The sequence below is a fragment of the Solanum dulcamara genome, chromosome 3 (assembly GCF_947179165.1).
Source record: "Solanum dulcamara chromosome 3, daSolDulc1.2, whole genome shotgun sequence".
NCBI classification, from domain to species: domain Eukaryota; kingdom Viridiplantae; phylum Streptophyta; class Magnoliopsida; order Solanales; family Solanaceae; genus Solanum; species Solanum dulcamara.
Genome location: NC_077239.1, coordinates 80878195 through 80895564, shown reverse-complemented (window position 1 = coordinate 80895564; position 17370 = coordinate 80878195). Strand labels below are relative to the sequence as shown.

Genomic DNA, 17370 nt, shown 5'->3' with positions numbered 1-17370 from the left:
TTTAATTTATTATTTTATTCCAAATATATTTTGTAATTTCTCAAATACTTAAAAGTCGAAATTAACAAAAAAATCTCCGAAGATTCCTTCTCAAAATAACTCTCCTTTTCCATGTAAATATATGTGCCTTAAAATTTTAATTTAATCTTTTTGTAAATTGCTTTAAGGGCATTTAAGTTATTTTTATCAATTACATTAATAGCTTATTTTTAGTTTTAGCACTGATATCAAAATACATAATTGTTTATCTATAAAATCAACTTCAACTATTCAAAATGTTTTCCAATACATTTTCAACCAACTAATTAACCCAAACGGGGTCCAAATATCTCTTTAAATTAGAGCAAGAAAAATCAATTTCTCATCCATATTATAATCTACAACAACAACAAATATACTTAATTTCACAAATAAAATTTGAAAAAATAGAGTATATATAAATCTAATCCCTACCTCTTAAAAGTAGAGAAATTATTTTCATAAAATCTCCGAGTCAAATATCGCATATCAAAAACAATACAAACAATAGACATAGCAAAACAATTTCTCATCCATATAATCTATTACACCAACATACCCCGCGAGAGAAACTGGATGTTTTTCTATGGCTTGGACCTTTTCAGTCGAGAACTCAAAGGGGGGAAAGAATTCTTCAACATAGTCACAAACGTGTAATTTTACATGTGGGATTTTTGAAAAAAGATAAAGTATACGGAAATTTTATCCCTACCTCTTGAAAGTAAAGAGATTACTTTTGAAAGACATCCGACTCAAATAATGCATATCAAAAAACTTACAAATAAAAGACATAACAAAACCAATTTTCTCATCTATATAATCTATGATAACTACATATATACCCAATAATTTCACATAAGAGATTTGAAAAAAGTAAAGTGTACCCCCACTTTACTCTAATGTATGAATAATATTTTATTTTGATTCTTAATATATTTCACTTGTTTGAAATGATCCTTAATGTATAACAAAAAGTGTTCATTTTGGTCATTTACCATAAACCTAACAAATTTAACCCAAAAAAAGTGTTAAATTTGACTGTGGACCCCACGCGGGTAACAAAGTTCACCATTGTTGTCTTCTTTGTTAGCTCCAAAGAAAAACTCCATGAAATCTAACACCATTGTCTCTACTTTCTCTAACAAAATTTACTATTTTTTCTTGCTAACAAAGTAGAGAAAATGGTGTTAGATTTTATGTTCTTTTTTTGGAGCTAACAAATAAGACAACAATGATGAATTTTGTTAGCCATGTGAGTCTACAATTAAATTTAATACCTTTTTTTTTTTTGATAAATCTATTAGGTTTAGGGTAGATCAAAATAAACATCATTTGTTATACATTAAGGATCATTTCATCAAGTGAAATATATTCAGAACCAAAATGAACACATTTGTTATACATTAAGAATCATTTCAATCAAGTGAAATATATTAAAAACCAAAATAAAACATTACTCATACATTAAGGACCATTTTGGTCATATTTTTAAAAAATTTACCCACACAAAATCACAAGTGTATTAAACCCTCCATTGATCACTAAACTGTAGTTAAGTTATATGCATTCACACTTAAACTTTTAGCCACTGAAGTTAATTATTTGGTTTGATGTGAACACGAGATTCGCAAAAGTTTTTACAGGTAAAGTAAGTAGATTTGTTACATTTAAAACAACTTCTATTCTTGTATTGTGAAAAGAACATTTCACTCTCGTTTGACCTTTTAGAATCTAAGCCATGATCCTTTAATGCTTTGAAGCTTGAGTGCAAGAAAATTGGACAACAAGATACATATAAACACATTACAGAACTTTGACAAACAAAGAGATATTATCCAATGTACATATCAATGTCAATACTATATCTTATAAATCTTTAGGCATGTAAATATCAGACTCGCACGGGTCTAATCCGTGTTTCAGCACGTACAGGTACTTAAAAAGAAGAAATATGATGTTCCATTGGTAGCCTCAGCAGGCATGGACGGAGGCAGAGCCAGGATTTGAACTTTATGGGTTCTAGTTCCAGCCGAACCCATACATCGGCTTCTAGCTCCACCCCTGTACTGCAGTATCTTATAGCACTCATCGGTGTGTAAATCATCACAACCTTTTGATCTTGCAAGTGGCTTCTGTTATATTTTGGCCCCATGAGGAGTTTTCTAGGTTTAATAATTTTGCGAGTCGTTGAGAAGCCTCATGAAATTTATCTTCCGCGGTACATGTCTCTATCTTAAGAGCAAAAATAACTTCATTGACATCTTCATCCAGCTGAAGGTGGAACAGGTGAGGAAATACCTGGAGAAAGAAAACACAATTTGATTCAGATAAAGCATCTAACTGTCATGTGAGGTTAAGCTAATTTCATCTAATGGCGCGACTGTTAAATAGTGCACTATAGATGATCTGTTATCAAATAGAAAGCACCAACGTATGGAAGTTGGGCAGCAGATTATCACGCTATGTTGCTCTGACTCTTCAAAAATGTCAGACTGATGCATATGCCGGATCCTTCAAAAGTAATAATAATATTTTTGGAGGATCCGACATGATGTGGCAGCAATTTTGGAGAGTCAGAGAAACTACCCCTATTCCTATTTAGGGAGTTGAGGCGAAAAATAGAAACATAGTTACCGGATAGGTAAGCAAATTCAAAATCATATGATATGGCAACTAAAAGTTGTGCAAACAGCTAATTTGGCCTTCACCAACAAAATGCAAAATAAAAATACATTCCTTGAATGACAAAGAGCTACTATTTAATTTGCAAACACGTGTCAGGGAAGAGTTAAATTCTCACCAACTTCAATTTGGAATAAATAGAATCCTTGATGGCTTGAGACCTCGATACCAAATTTATGATGAATAGACCTTGATCAGAAAGAGAATCTTTTGCTGCCATAAGGAAAGACTCTTCAACAAAGTCCGCAGCAGGACAACTTAAACCAGAACTGTGAACAAGAGAAAAAGTTCAAGAATTAGCTACTGAAAATGGTGATATAGCCAAAAAGACGTATATAAGAAGAAATATATAGTGAATAGGCTCATTTACCTCGAGTCTGAAGAGTCCACATCAACAATGAGCATGTCGATTTTTTCCGTGCTTTTAAGTGGTGCACTGGATGGGATGGAATTACCATTGGAAGAAGGGACCTTTGCCTCAGAAAGATCATTCTCATAACCCTCGGTAACTGCACGAGCTGCATCCGTGACATACTTTAAACCATCAGTCACATGTACCTGAAACACCAAAGACATTGAAAGATAACAGTTATAAGGTCTTACAAGCATCTGATCTCTGAGTTACGCTTCTTATATTATTTATAAAAGAAACGGGGTGACCCAATGTAACATATTGCTTTCGAAAATCACACTTTTCATTATTAAACCTCTAAATAAGCTATTTTATTCACCTTGTAATTTTTATTTATAAGAATAGCCACCAAGAACAATCAAAATACCAATTGAAAATCTTGGGTGATCTTGAATGAATGTTGCATCTTGCATCACATTTAGTTCTTTTTATTTTTTGGACGAGGTCTACACTTTGAGCTGAGGGTCTATCGGAAATAGCATGTCTACATATATCCCACTTGTAGGGGAAAGGTCTGCATACACCCCGCCACCACCCAGACTCCACTTGTAGGATCATACTGGGTATGTAGTTGTTGATACAGTCTACACTTGCATTTAGTTATTAATTTATTAATGAAGAATAAGCGAAAGAGAAATTAGGGGAGGAGAAGAACGGAAGTAAAAAAAAGGTGGAGTGAAGAATGTAAATTACCTTTAACCGTTCATCATCTCTAAAATCAAAATAGTCTCTAGCAAGATCTACAACTACAGGATCTAACTCCAACACCTGTGAATATCATTCTGAGACAGTTTGGCAAGATAAAAAATAGTAATTTTAAAGGTGGCACATTTAGGTAAGCATAATTTACCTCAATCTCTGCAAAACTCAGGTGCTTACGTAGAAACATGGGAAGCAATCCTGCTCCAAGACCAATTACTACTGATCTCACCTGAAAAAAGAGACAATTGCAGCTTTAGCTGAAGCATCACCTGTACTTCCCAAGATGGACTAGAAGCTTCACATAAGTTGTTATAAAATTACTGAAGCGATATTCTAGTACATAGATGACGCGTTCTTCTCGATATGGATAACTATGTGGGTGGGTGGATGACTAAGCATTTTTGTGCGTTCAGTAAGGACAGACTTTAGAACTTTATTACAGTACTTCTTATGGTTCTTTTTACTAACTTTAAAAAAAAAAAAGGGCAGTCCGGTGCACTTACTAACTTTGCTTTACAATAATGATAATGAAAAACGGCAGGATGTGCAGTCTTAGCACAATGAATTTGCTTGGTGACCATTTTGGTTAGTATGGTTCTGATTTCATATCTTGTTTATGTTATGTTTCGTAGCAACCAATTAATTAGTACTCTGTACTCTAGTATGATAGAGTGTTACTTAACCTAATGTTCTGTCGAGATGGTTTTACACAATGTGTTAGAATGTTGGTAATATTAATGACAAAAATCATATATGCAAGTCTTCTTTTAAAAAAAAAAATAAGTTGACTTCTTACCATGCCTCCGGTAGATGCCACACCATCCAAATGAGAAGATATCAACGTAAAACCGGAGATGATTCCAGTATGATATGAACTGGCCAGATAACTGTGGTCAACTTTCAAATCATTGCTCAATCCTGCAAAAGAATTAATTTAACTGCACCTCAAAGTTATAATTGATGCCTTCAAATAAATGTCACAAGTACATTTAAATGGCTCCAGTTCACCTTTCCCTCCACGAACTCTTATTTTCCCTCTCTTTCTTCCTTTGGTTGTTCGCAAACTACCATTATAAGGAAAAACAGAAGAAAAGGAAAAAAGATGTTTCCTTGTGGAAGATTTTGTCTCATAACTGATCTTATTATTCCCAAATTATTAACTCTCTTCTGAAATGTCAATGTTTTCCATTGGTGTATATTCCAAATAATATAAAAGACCAGTAATATCGGTATTTATCTCACGTCTAACATTAAATTTTCACATTCTTCGACAATTTATTTTGAACTTTACTCTAACAAAGTGCAACAGAATAACTTATATCAAATTTCTATACACAATTCATCCACTATTCGGAACATATCATGTAAATTAGATCTAGGGCCAGGTTTAATGAAAACAAAGAGGTCTTAAGGGTATGAAGGATTGTAAAGCTACCATCAGACGATGAGACACTAGATCCAGATTTTTTCTGATTCCCTTTTTTCTTGGATTTTGAAGATGAATGGCCGATCTTCTGATTAATATCAGCTACAGACTTCGGTGATCCTTCTCTTGATAGCACAGCCTCAGATTGAACTAAACTCTCCGTTCTTTGGAAAGTAAGGCGACGAAATATCACATCCTTGGATGGAAAGAGACGGCTAATATTGTCATCAACTTTCTCATATATCACATCATCTACAATTATTGGACCAGTCGAGGGAGATATGATCTACAAAAGACAATGGAATAGGTAAAATAGTTTAGAAATTAAGGTGCAACTTTTTAGAAAGGAAAAACCATTTAAACAATATAACATGTTATGCACCTATTAAGATAAATTCAAAATCATAGCTATTCAACTTATTCCCAAGAAAAAAGAATTAAATGACAGATAAAAGAAATGGGTGGGTAATAAGAACAATCGTACGAATGCTATTACGTAATGATAATTGATTAAAAGGATTTTCACTGACCTCTTGAATGATCTTTCGCTGCTTGATTCCATCACTTGCAGCCATAAAACTGAGAAAAGTACACAAACCTACTGTAACTGAACTTCCCAACATTAGAAACACATATTGTTGCTATATGAGTATTGAACTTGGGCAACCATAAGTTTCTTTTGCCCATTTATTGTTGGTAAAGTTATCTTCAGAACTTCCCTACCTTAGGAGTATGTATCCTCCTATCATAATTCATAACCTTATTATCAACAATCCATTGGAAGTATCTTATCGATAGTGTTGTCAAAGGCTCATTAAGGCGCACCTCAAGGAGGGTGCTTCCCCTCACCTAAGTTGTGCTGTAATGTAAGCAAAGCACTAAGGTGTGTGCCTCATTGCCCATAAGTTCTATCTTGAATCAAGTGGTACTAAACAACAAATACAAGTTGTATTAGTTGTTGAGGAAAACATTATGAATGAGTTTGTTACGCCCTGCGTTTCAAAAAGAATGGCCTAGTTTGACTAGGCACGGAGTTTTAGAAAATAAAGAAGATTATTCAATCTGGTGCTCATAAATTGAAGTTACGTCAAATGTACCAAAATGCCCTTTAATCTTGTGGCCTTACGCATGTCACGCGTAAAGCTGAAATTAAAGTGTTGCTAAAAAGGGAAAAGGATCATTTTTTTTAAACAGACTAACAAGAAAAGTAGGTCATTCTTTTTGAAACATAGAGAGTACTTTTTTTCTTGAATTACAAATATATTTTTACTTATTCTTTCATTTGCTCCTTTTTAAAACTAAAGGCCACACTATTGTGCTTGCGCTTAAAGCCCCAATAGACCTGAACCCTGATTTAGTGCATTGGCCTAAGATGACCCAATACCCAAGGCGTATTGGGCCCATTAGAAGCCCCACCTTGTGTCTATTTGACCCATTGGTCAATAAAAGACAATCAAACTTATAAGTTTAATTGAAGGATGTATATGTCATGTTTAAACAAATCAATTATCCAACGGAGGTGGGGTAACTTATTTTCTTTCTTGTAGAATGGACCCAATAGACAAACCCAGACGGTAAGTCTACCTCATCCTTACCTCCGAGTGTGGTGAAAATTTATGAACAACGAAGACAAGAAAAAAGTTCGAAGTCACAAGCCATATCCCGTCAATTATGGAAATCGAGGCTTGGCCTAATTTAGTTGGAACAATGGTGAAATTTTGGGACAGTGATAACATAGTGTTTAGATTAGGAGAAGTAGAAATGACCCCAACTATCGAGGAAGTCCTTGCTAGTTACGAGAGTATAGGCATGTGTAACAAACGGAAGCGTAAGCCTGATAATGACGTCCTTATTCCCAAAATATGGGATTTTGACAAGATCAAGGAAGAGCTTTCACTTGTCAAAGCTAAATGGATGGACAGGCTTCCCGGACCGAACATTCCACTTCAAAAACTTTACACTCGATTTGAACGAGCAAGAGATTCCGAAAAGTATCAAGATGAATTTGCCTCAAAGGAAAAATGGAAGGAAACACGTTCCCTAGCGTTTGCAATATGCCTACTTGGGACAATTGAGTTTCCCCAAGGCCCAAACTATACTATCCATCCAAGTGTAGTAATGGTCACTCATGCCATCTTCAATGGGGTAAACTACGGGTCCGCAATCAAGTATTATACTTTGGCGTCCATGATTCTTGCGGACATTTATCGAGCTTTGGATAAGTGTAAAAATGGTGGACGATTTTTTCAGTGATGTAATCTGATACTTCAATGGTGATGATGAGACATTTACTCAAAGCTCATGACCCAAAACACCCAGATCCTTTGAGACGACCATACAAACTTGAAGGTCATGGTTGGTGATTATATTGTAATCATTTTCACAAAACTGGAGGTCAAAAATTCTGATATCCAAGGCTTCAGGGATTTAGAGAAGAAAATGTGCAATGGTCAATTGAGAGTATGGTGCTACCAGAGCAAACAATGGCTCGAGGGGAAAAGGTCCCTTACTTGATATTAACCGGATTAAGGGGAACCAGATCGTATGCCCCCGCTCGAGTCCTTAGACAACTAGGAGGAAAACAAGAACTTCTACAAACCACAAACATGAGAAAGTTTGCAACGAACCACGAAAGTGGTCAAGTCTCTTTTGTTGAACAGATACTTAGAACATGAAAAACTCGAAGGGTGTTGGGTGAGTCATTGCCGAATAGATTTCAACCTGAGTGTTCTGCGGAGTACAGAGAATGGGTAAAGAAGAACCTTACCGGAATCATCGAACCAAGGCCGAATGTCCCTCATAATGTTGGTGCTAAACATCAAATTTGACTCCATCAGCTCCAAGAGAAGTATGAGAAGAACGAGTTGGATCATCAACACCGACATTCAGAAGACGCCAAAGTCATAGCCAAGATGAAGCAAGAGCTACAAAGAGCGAGACAGTGCATGTCTGAGTTAGATGATAGCATGGAGCAACAGATCCAATCCGTAGAAAGATTCAGGCATCAAGAAGGCCTCAGTTAGAAAGAGATCATCTGTGGGTAAACAAATATGCCATATGGGAAGAAGTCAGCATCGCCAAGAGAACCAAACTTAGTGCAGGAGCACCAGTCGGCTAGTTTGAATTTAACACAAATCAATTCTAATTACCTGATAACATATTTGTTTTTGAGTTCTTTACCCATTCTCTGTACTCCGCAGAACACTCAGGTTGAAATCTATTCGGCAATGACTCACCCAACACCCTTCGAGTTTTTCACGTTCTAAGTATCTGTTCAACAAAAGAGACTTGACCACTTTCGTGGTCCGTTGCAAACTTTCTCATGTTTGTGGTTTGTAGAAGTTCATGTTTTCCTCCTAGTTGTCTAAGGACTCGAGCGGGGGCATACGATCTGGTTCTCCTTAATCCAGTTAATATCAAGTAAGGGACCTTTTCCCCTCGAGCCGTTATTTGCTCTGGTAGCACCATACTCTCAATTGACCATTGCACATTTTCTTCTCTAAATCCCTGAAGCCTTGGATATCAGAATTTTTGACCTCCAGTTTTGTGAAAATGATTACAATATAACCACCAACCATGACCTTCAAGTTTGTATGGTCGTCTCAAAGGATCTGGGTGTTTTGGGTCATGAGCTTTGAGTAAGTGTCTCATCATCACCATTGAAGTATCAGATTACATCACTGAAAAAATCGTCCACCATTTTTACACTTATCCAAAGCTCGATAAATGTCCGCAAGAATCATGGACGCCAAAGTATAATACTTGATTGCGGACCCGTAGTTTACCCCATTGAAGATGGCATGAGTGACCATTACTACACTTGGATGGATAGTATAGTTTGGGCCTTGGGGAAACTCAATTGTCCCAAGTAGGCATATTGCAAACGCTAGGGAACGTGTTTCCTTCCATTTTTCCTTTGAGGCAAATTCATCTTGATACTTTTCGGAATCTCTTGCTCGTTCAAATCGAGTGTAAAGTTTTTGAAGTGGAATGTTCGGTCCGGGAAGCCTGTCCATCCATTTAGCTTTGACAAGTGAAAGCTCTTCCTTGATCTTGTCAAAATCCCATATTTTGGGAATAAGGACGTCATTATCAGGCTTACGCTTCCGTTTGTTACACATGCCTATACTCTCGTAACTAGCAAGGACTTCCTCGATAGTTGGGGTCATTTCTACTTCTCCTAATCTAAACACTATGTTATCACTGTCCCAAAATTTCACCATTGTTCCAACTAAATTAGGCCAAGCCTCGATTTCCATAATTGACGGGATATGGCCTGTGACTTCGAACTTTTTTCTTGTCTTCGTTGTTCATAAATTTTCACCACACTCGGAGGTAAGGATGAGGTAGACTTACCGTCTGGGTTTGTCTATTGGGTCCATTCTACAAGAAAGAAAATAAGTTACCCCACCTCCGTTGGATAATTGATTTGTTTAAACATGACATATACATCCTTCAATTAAACATATAAGCTTGATTGTCTTTTATTGACCAATGGGTCAAATAGACACAAGGTGGGGCTTCTAATGGGCCCAATACGCCTTGGGTATTGGGTCATCTTAGGCCAATGCGCTAAATCAGGATTTTGGTTTCGCTCATACACATTCTACTCTTTATATTTGAGTAGCCATATTTTGGTAATGGATAATAAGGAACTACTCACAAGTTAAATCAAGAACTTCCCTTAAAATTGATAACCTATGCAAATATCAATTAAGGGAGATGGCTAAAGCTAAATGTAAATTATGAGAACTTACGGTATCTGAGCTTCATCATCAAAATTTCCCGACGCCAATAGCATTATCAGAGGAGAGAGATCTTTCTGGATAAAAAAAAAAAGAAAAAAGAAATATGCCACTAAGGTGAGAGGAAACCACTATTTTCATCAACTGATGACACAACACAATATATCAACGAAATCTAGCAAAAGTCACCTGAATGTCATCCATACTGGCGTCTGAATGGCTAGAATCCAACAAAATCTAAGAACACAATTCACTCCATAAGAGTTTTACAAAGATAATAAAATAGTAAAACATCTGCATTTTAATGAATGAGTACCATTATCAAACGAGCAGCCTTAGAGCTTTCTACAACTGCCCATTGTCCTTCTTCTGAACAGAACAGCCACTCATGAGCTCGAGTCTGAAATCTAAATATCAATTAAATTCTCTCATACGTCTCAAAAAGAGACTAATGAACTATGATCTAAGGACATAGAATCAGAATACATAAAATCAAAATTAGGTTGACCGCCCAAATTTTCTTTTTCATTCCCATTTAACATGACTTTCCCACACTATGGCAGCGCAAACAACTATGTTAGGCAAACAAGAAGTACATGCTTATGAAGAAATGAAAATTACCTCCAACATGAAACTGTTCATAACATACAAAAAGAGGTCAACAAATTACTTACTGAAATACAAATTATGACATACAAATTCATAGGCCAAACCGGGAATATTATAACGCAACACAAAATAATGTCAGCTTCCCAAACCGGAAATATTATCATCCATCTACAGAGAGGTTCTCAATGTTGTACTTGTCAGAAAACTAAATAGATGAAAATCAAAAAAAGAAAAAAACATATCTGCTCCATCTCTTTCTCCAACAGTGTTCATACTACCAATCTCTGACACATTAAAAAGTGAACAATGTCAAAGAAGCCTATTGAAGTTGAAACTAAAGGGAGTCTTAATCTGCTCTTCGTAGATAAAACACCAGCTACCAGAAGAAAAAGGGACCTCCAAAAGAGGGTCAGCTTAAACACTGGAAAAATATAATGATATAATGAGCAACTTGATGAAAGTTGAGGAAACAAACCTTTGGAACAAGAAACACAGCACATTGGTATGCAAAAGGTTCAAAGTCCTTTCGGGCATCAAGAAGCACAGCTCTGTAGCAGAATAAGGAAACCCCAGGTTCACCTAAACTAAGTTGAACTCTACGACTTGGATGAAGCTCTGCCATATTTCCCTCAACTCCGATTTTCAAGTCTTCTAGTGCATACGTTATATCAGCAGCGCCACTGGAATAATCTGCACGTATTTTATTTTCATCTTCAAGTGCTTGAAAGAGCCCATGAACCTGTAAAGTAAAAAGGATAGCATCCCAAGATCTCATTGTGTGTATATATAAGCATTCTTAGTGAGTGAGCAATTGAAAAGATTAGAAGGGGATGAAAAGTCTTTACCTGGTTCTTTGGACCACCAAAGGACGACTGATCAACAGTTGACAATATTTGGCACAACACAGGAGAATTTTCTTTCTCAGCTACCACCATGAAAGTCTGTAGGCTCGACCTGTCAGATGGTTTCAGAGCAATGGGATGAATCCCCATCTTCCACCCATACCGAAACTTTGGGAAGAGTATACCTTACAAGAGAAGGATTAAGCAATAGAATGATCATTCTTGAACAATGTATAACAGTAACGGGTAATCGGGTATAGGTAGAATTATAAGGATCCAACATACATAAATATGCCATGAGACATTTTGATTACCTAATACATGAGATTCGGCCAAAGTGAGGCAAATAAATCTTCCCCCGACTTTTAGTAATCTTTTAACCTGGTCAGTTTCAGGACATTTAGGCATGAGTCAGAACACAGTGGACTTGATCATCTGCCTAATAGAAAATGATACTATATTGAGAGCATACTTCAAATTGGTGTAATGATTAAAAATGATAATCAAGCTTTATTTTTAGAACACCTCAGACAAATATTGAGTTCCTAACTTTGATCCAAGCTCAGGCTCCATTAAAGCATCCAATCCTCCCTTGTCGAGAATGGCTCCAAAGCTCTCATTTGCAAACTAAATCATAAAAACAATAGTTTAGAGGAGAATATAGTCCAAACAAAAGAAAACTATTAGACATGAGAAACATCTTGCACATTAAGTAGCATCCCTGAAAAACAGCCAACAAGTAAGCAACATTGCACCAGAAACAGGACGAGGGAGAGATTATTTATGTCCCCAGAGCAAAACAGAGTACTTTGTTCATTTTTTTCCTATTCTTCTTTATTGGTTTCTTTCGATAAGTGAGCACATTCAATCTCTCTTGAAAATGATACCTTTATCCTAAACTTGGTAGTTACACCGTTTTATCATCGCAATTATTGTCCCATCAAATGCTTAGATTCCTGTCATCATTAGAATAAGGGAATGAAATCTTAGACCATATGATGGTGCCCAAATCCTCAATGGATCAAGATTCATAAGAACACCATAACAGCATTACGCAATTTCTTTCCAACATTTACTTCCAGTTCAAATAGAATCATGCTTTAGCACCAACATTTATGGGAAAGCTAAAACTTGTCACCAAATGATACCTTTTTCTAATGCTTAAAGACAACAGATTTTCTCCTGGTACCATCTTAGTGACAGGTTTATATTTTATGCTATAATACATTACTATTACGTGTTCAAAAAAAAATGATAGATTTTCACCTCTTGACAGCAGAAATTGCATGGTATGCATTCTATTGTATTCAAAATTATACTTTCTCTATCCCATTTCTGTGGCACTGTTTGACCATGAACTTAAAACTAGATTTTTGGAGGTTTTTCAGTTTTTGCAAATTGTAAACCTGAGTTCCAATATCTTTTTTAAAAGGTAACCTTTTCCAATATTTAACTCAAATAAACCTCCTTCCAAATGCTCAAAAATTGAATTTGCAAACTCAGAAAATTCCAGAGCTCCAAGCATATCCACCTAGTTTTACAGAGAAAACTTACCATCCAAAATCAAAACTGAACAATTAAATCTTTTAATTTTGTGAAATCAATCAAATAACACTAATGAAGACATTAAACTTCTTAGAACGTCCCAAAATAAAAAACAAGTTGGGATCGACTATATGAATCCTCAGTGACCATGTTACTCCATATAAACTCATCTACAACAACAATTACACAGCAGTTGCAAACAACTCTATATGAAACCTCACTGACCATGACTCCATACAACACTCATCTTCTGCAGCAACAATTGCGCCTCAGTTGCAACCAAGTCTATCCTCACTGATCACGTCTAGGGACATGCAAACAAGTCTATGAATCCTCACTGACGACGTCTAGGGATATCTTAACCTCTAGGCAATTAAAGAAGTGGCTTTAAGCTCAAAAAGATTAAGACCTCAAACTTAGTCATATGTATACAATATAAATAACTATGTTCTTACTATTAAATAAACGTAAATCCTCTTTCTACTAACATTTCCAATGTAGCATAACAATGTACCTGCATATTCGTCATGTCCATTACGCGCCACTTCATAACAGGTCTAGCCCGAATATTTCTTCTCAGCATATCAGAAATAACAACTTTAGAGAAATCAACATTAGTAATATTACAAAACCCCTCATCATAAAGATACTCAGAAAGCTTCGAATTGCCACAACCCGGAACAAGAATTTGCAATTCTTTTGCAGAAACGGCTTCGTTTGATGATGGAATAGTGAGGTTAGATAGAAGTGGTTCTTTGAGCTGAGGCCACTCTGCATACCATTCAAAAGCATCATCTGCACCTCTGATAGTGAAAAAACTGTCCCAATTCTCTTTGCTTGTAAAATCTCCCAATGTTTTCAGCAATTCTTCTTGATTTTGGGCCTTTTTTTGCTGCTTCTTCCCCATTTTGTTGAGAAATGTGCTGAAAAATGCTAGATTTTGAGTGTTTTTTTTAGGGTTTAGGATTTTGAGAAGGTTTTGGGGAAGAAGAAGGAAGAGAAATATGAGGTTTTATGAATTTAATTTTCTTTATTTTTATATCTAAGAAATCAAAAAAAAAATCTAGTTTGTTTAGTTTGTATATGGTTATAAAAACATCATTTTCACTTTGGGGTTTGGTGGGATAAGAAAATAAAAAAATTATTTCATAGACCGTAAATAAGAGTAAAGAATTTTAGATATTTTTATTTGATTTCAACTAGCAATTAAAGACTTTAACTTTTTTTTATTGTGTATTGTAAGTATTTGATATTGACGTGACACATAAATTAAAAGTAACTAGATAATTATTTTATAAGTTAAAGTGTTCCATGTATAATGAATATGAGTTGAATTATTTAGATGTTTATACTTAAACTTTGTGAAAAAAATTATTTTATTTTGAAAGCTTGTAGCATTGATTTTGATAAAGTTCAGTTTTAATTCTTCATTTTTCCTTAAATAATGCCTACACCAACAACTTCTTCTAAAAATATAGGATTTTGGATGATAAGTTTTTATATAGATAATTTTATGAGGCATTTTCAATATATTTAAATTTATCGAATGTGATGATAATTATGTAGATATTTCAAATAAACTTTTCAAAATACACTTAAATTGAGAAAAATATTGATACACTCATATTAGATTTTAAATACTTATATCAGATACTTATTTATAAATCGTCGAATCAACATTTTTATTAAATATAGCCTCATAATAAATCAATATCAACATATTTATTGAATATAACCTCATTATAAATCAATCTTTTATTTTTATTCTCTCATCGAAAGAGGTAAAAATCCAAATCTATTTTGGATTTGCAATAGTTCTGATCAAGATGTATGCATTTATTATTTTTAAGTGTCTATAAATACAAACCTTTTCAACTTTTTTAATTACAAAAAATAATACTCTAAATGTGTCGTGAAAAAAAATTATGAAGAAATTTTTTTTTATTGTGTTTTTATTGTCAGTCATTTTCCTTGAAGTTACAAGTCTCTCGCAAAGAACATATCATGTGTATATTGCTAGTGCTCTTCCTAAGAATGCAGGCGCAAAATTGGAATTTCATTGTAAATCTAGGGAGGATGATCTTGGAATTCACACACTTCTTTCGGGGCAAAATTGGAGTTTCTCATTTCATGAGAACTTAATTAGATCTACTCTCTTTTATTGTGATTTTGGGTGGGGTAATAAACATAAAACTTTTAATATATTTGATGATTCAATTACATGTATTAAACAAGCAAAAGGTGATCAGACTGATATATGTTATTGGTTGGTAAAATCAGATGGATTTTACTTGGCCCATATGGTTGATCCATCACCATGGGCTTTAACCAAATACTATGATTGGTAATAATATTTGTAATTTTTCATCATCTTTGTTTGGTTATACAATAATCTTTTTATAACAGTATCATTAATTTGGATATTTTTTAAATTTTGTGTCAAAATATTATCATAAAGAATATCATGAAAATTGATTTTTAAAAAGTAATCATCAATGAAAATGGTACAAAAATATTCACAATGTTTATCACATATGAATGAATTATTGTTATCTTCACATAGGAATTAAAACAAATTTACCAACAAAGATTGTGGTGGAGGGATAAGTACTCCTTCATTCTTAATCAAAGGTCTCGAATTCGAGTTTCATTGGATACAAAGTCGCCTTTGTTAGGAAGCGGTTTACCTCTCAATGTGAAACTTCCCAGCACGAATCCAGATTTAATCGGACTCCAATGTGGATATTGGATATCAGATAGGAACCAAAAAAAAATCAAAACAAATCTATGCTTCAAACATTTCAATTCCAATCAATTAGACACTCCATTGTAGGTAACAATTCTTGGATCACACCCTTCTTGATTCTTTGAAGCTCTTTAGCAACATCGATCATATTTGGCCTATTTTCTCCAATTTTTTGAGCACATCTCAAAGCCAAATTCAAAAATGCCTTCAACTTCTTTTGTTCCTCTTGTAAAATCTTGGAATCAATAAGATTATCCTCCAACTTATTGTTTTCAACACATGTTTTTGCATAATTCTCCAAAGAAATCAAACCATAATCTTCACTATAATATTTTCCCTCATGATTTACCCTAATTTCTTTACCACTCAACAACATAAGCAAAAACAAACCAAAACTAAAAACATCTGATTTTAATGTAACATTACTGGACCACACATATTCAGGATCTAAATAACCAACTGTCCCTATTAAATCATCTTGTACTCGTACTTTACCAATTGGAAGTGGTATACAACATTCAAAATTGTACAATTTCACAACCCCATTATTTTGGTCCAAAATCACATTATTTGAAGTTAAATTCCTATGAATAATTGGTCTTGGAAATTCAATATGAAGATAAAGAATCACACTTGCAACATCTATAGCAATTTTCACTCTTTTTTCCCATGTCAAGAATTGAATACAATTGAAGAGATAGTCAAATTGTGAATATTCATAAACTAAAGCTACCCTTTCAAACTCTAAACAATAGCCTATAATTTTAAGGACATTTTTGTGGTAACTCATTTCACTAGAAATTACTATGTCACGTATGACATGGTCATGTTTACGATTCATTTCCCTTTTTCTCTCATATTTTTTCACTAGAACTTTTCTTTCATTGAAATTACCTTTGTATAAGTAGGGGCCAACACTTTCTTCAAATCCATTTGTTGAATTAATGATTTCTTCTGCAGTGAAGCTTCTAAGGGGAATTTTTTGGTGGCCATTTTTGGAAAATGAAAGTTGTTCTTCTAGTAGTGAACTTCCATTTGCAAGGTAATTTAGATATTTTTCTTTGTTTTCCTTTTTTTGAAGAAAAGAAGGTGGTTTTTTGCCTAGGTTAATATTCATGGAGATGAAGAGAATGACGAAATTTTAAAAAAAAATTATAATAACTATAATTGATGGATATTGAAATTGTATATATAAAAGAGAAAATTTGGTCAAAAAGATGAAAACGTGTGAAAGTTTGGTTTGAATTATTAGGAAGAAAGAATTGAAGGAAGCTGCTTGGTTTGTATGTTTACATTGACTTAAATATTCCTTTTGCTAAATGACGCGTTTTAATTAATGGTGTGTGGAATGTTATCGGCTAGGTAGAATTCAATAACTTTGATTTAAATTTTATATATATCTTAAAAATTTATTTAACATGTATAAATAATTTATTCAGAATTCAATAAATCGAAATAACTATACGTTCAAACATCTCTATAACAAAGGAATGGAAGATCTATGGGGTCAGAAAAGTGTTCACCCGTCCCCCTTGATGAAAAATATATCTATATATAAATTTCGAATTCTTTAAACACAAGACTAGAGGTTAATTTACTAGTAAGGGTTCAAAAGTTATCTTGAAGTTAGTTGTCCAAATCCT

At 34.3% G+C, this 17370-nt stretch overlaps 1 protein-coding gene across 1 annotated transcript; it reads right to left on the bottom strand.

The window, feature by feature from the left end:
• Positions 1–1757: 1757 nt before the first annotated feature.
• On the bottom strand, positions 1758–14022 carry LOC129883285 (uncharacterized). Its single transcript, XM_055957933.1, has 16 exons — positions 13496–14022; positions 11962–12063; positions 11751–11817; positions 11440–11621; positions 11070–11333; positions 10302–10385; positions 10175–10222; positions 9998–10062; positions 5771–5819; positions 5250–5526; positions 4611–4732; positions 3963–4043; positions 3806–3880; positions 3071–3258; positions 2819–2969; positions 1758–2316 (listed from the first exon to the last, which is right to left on the bottom strand). The coding sequence occupies exons 1-16, from the start codon at positions 13886–13888 to the stop codon at positions 2122–2124; spliced, it is 2343 nt and encodes a 780-aa protein (XP_055813908.1). The 5' UTR covers positions 13889–14022; the 3' UTR covers positions 1758–2121.
• Between the last annotated feature and the right edge of the window lie 3348 nt (positions 14023–17370).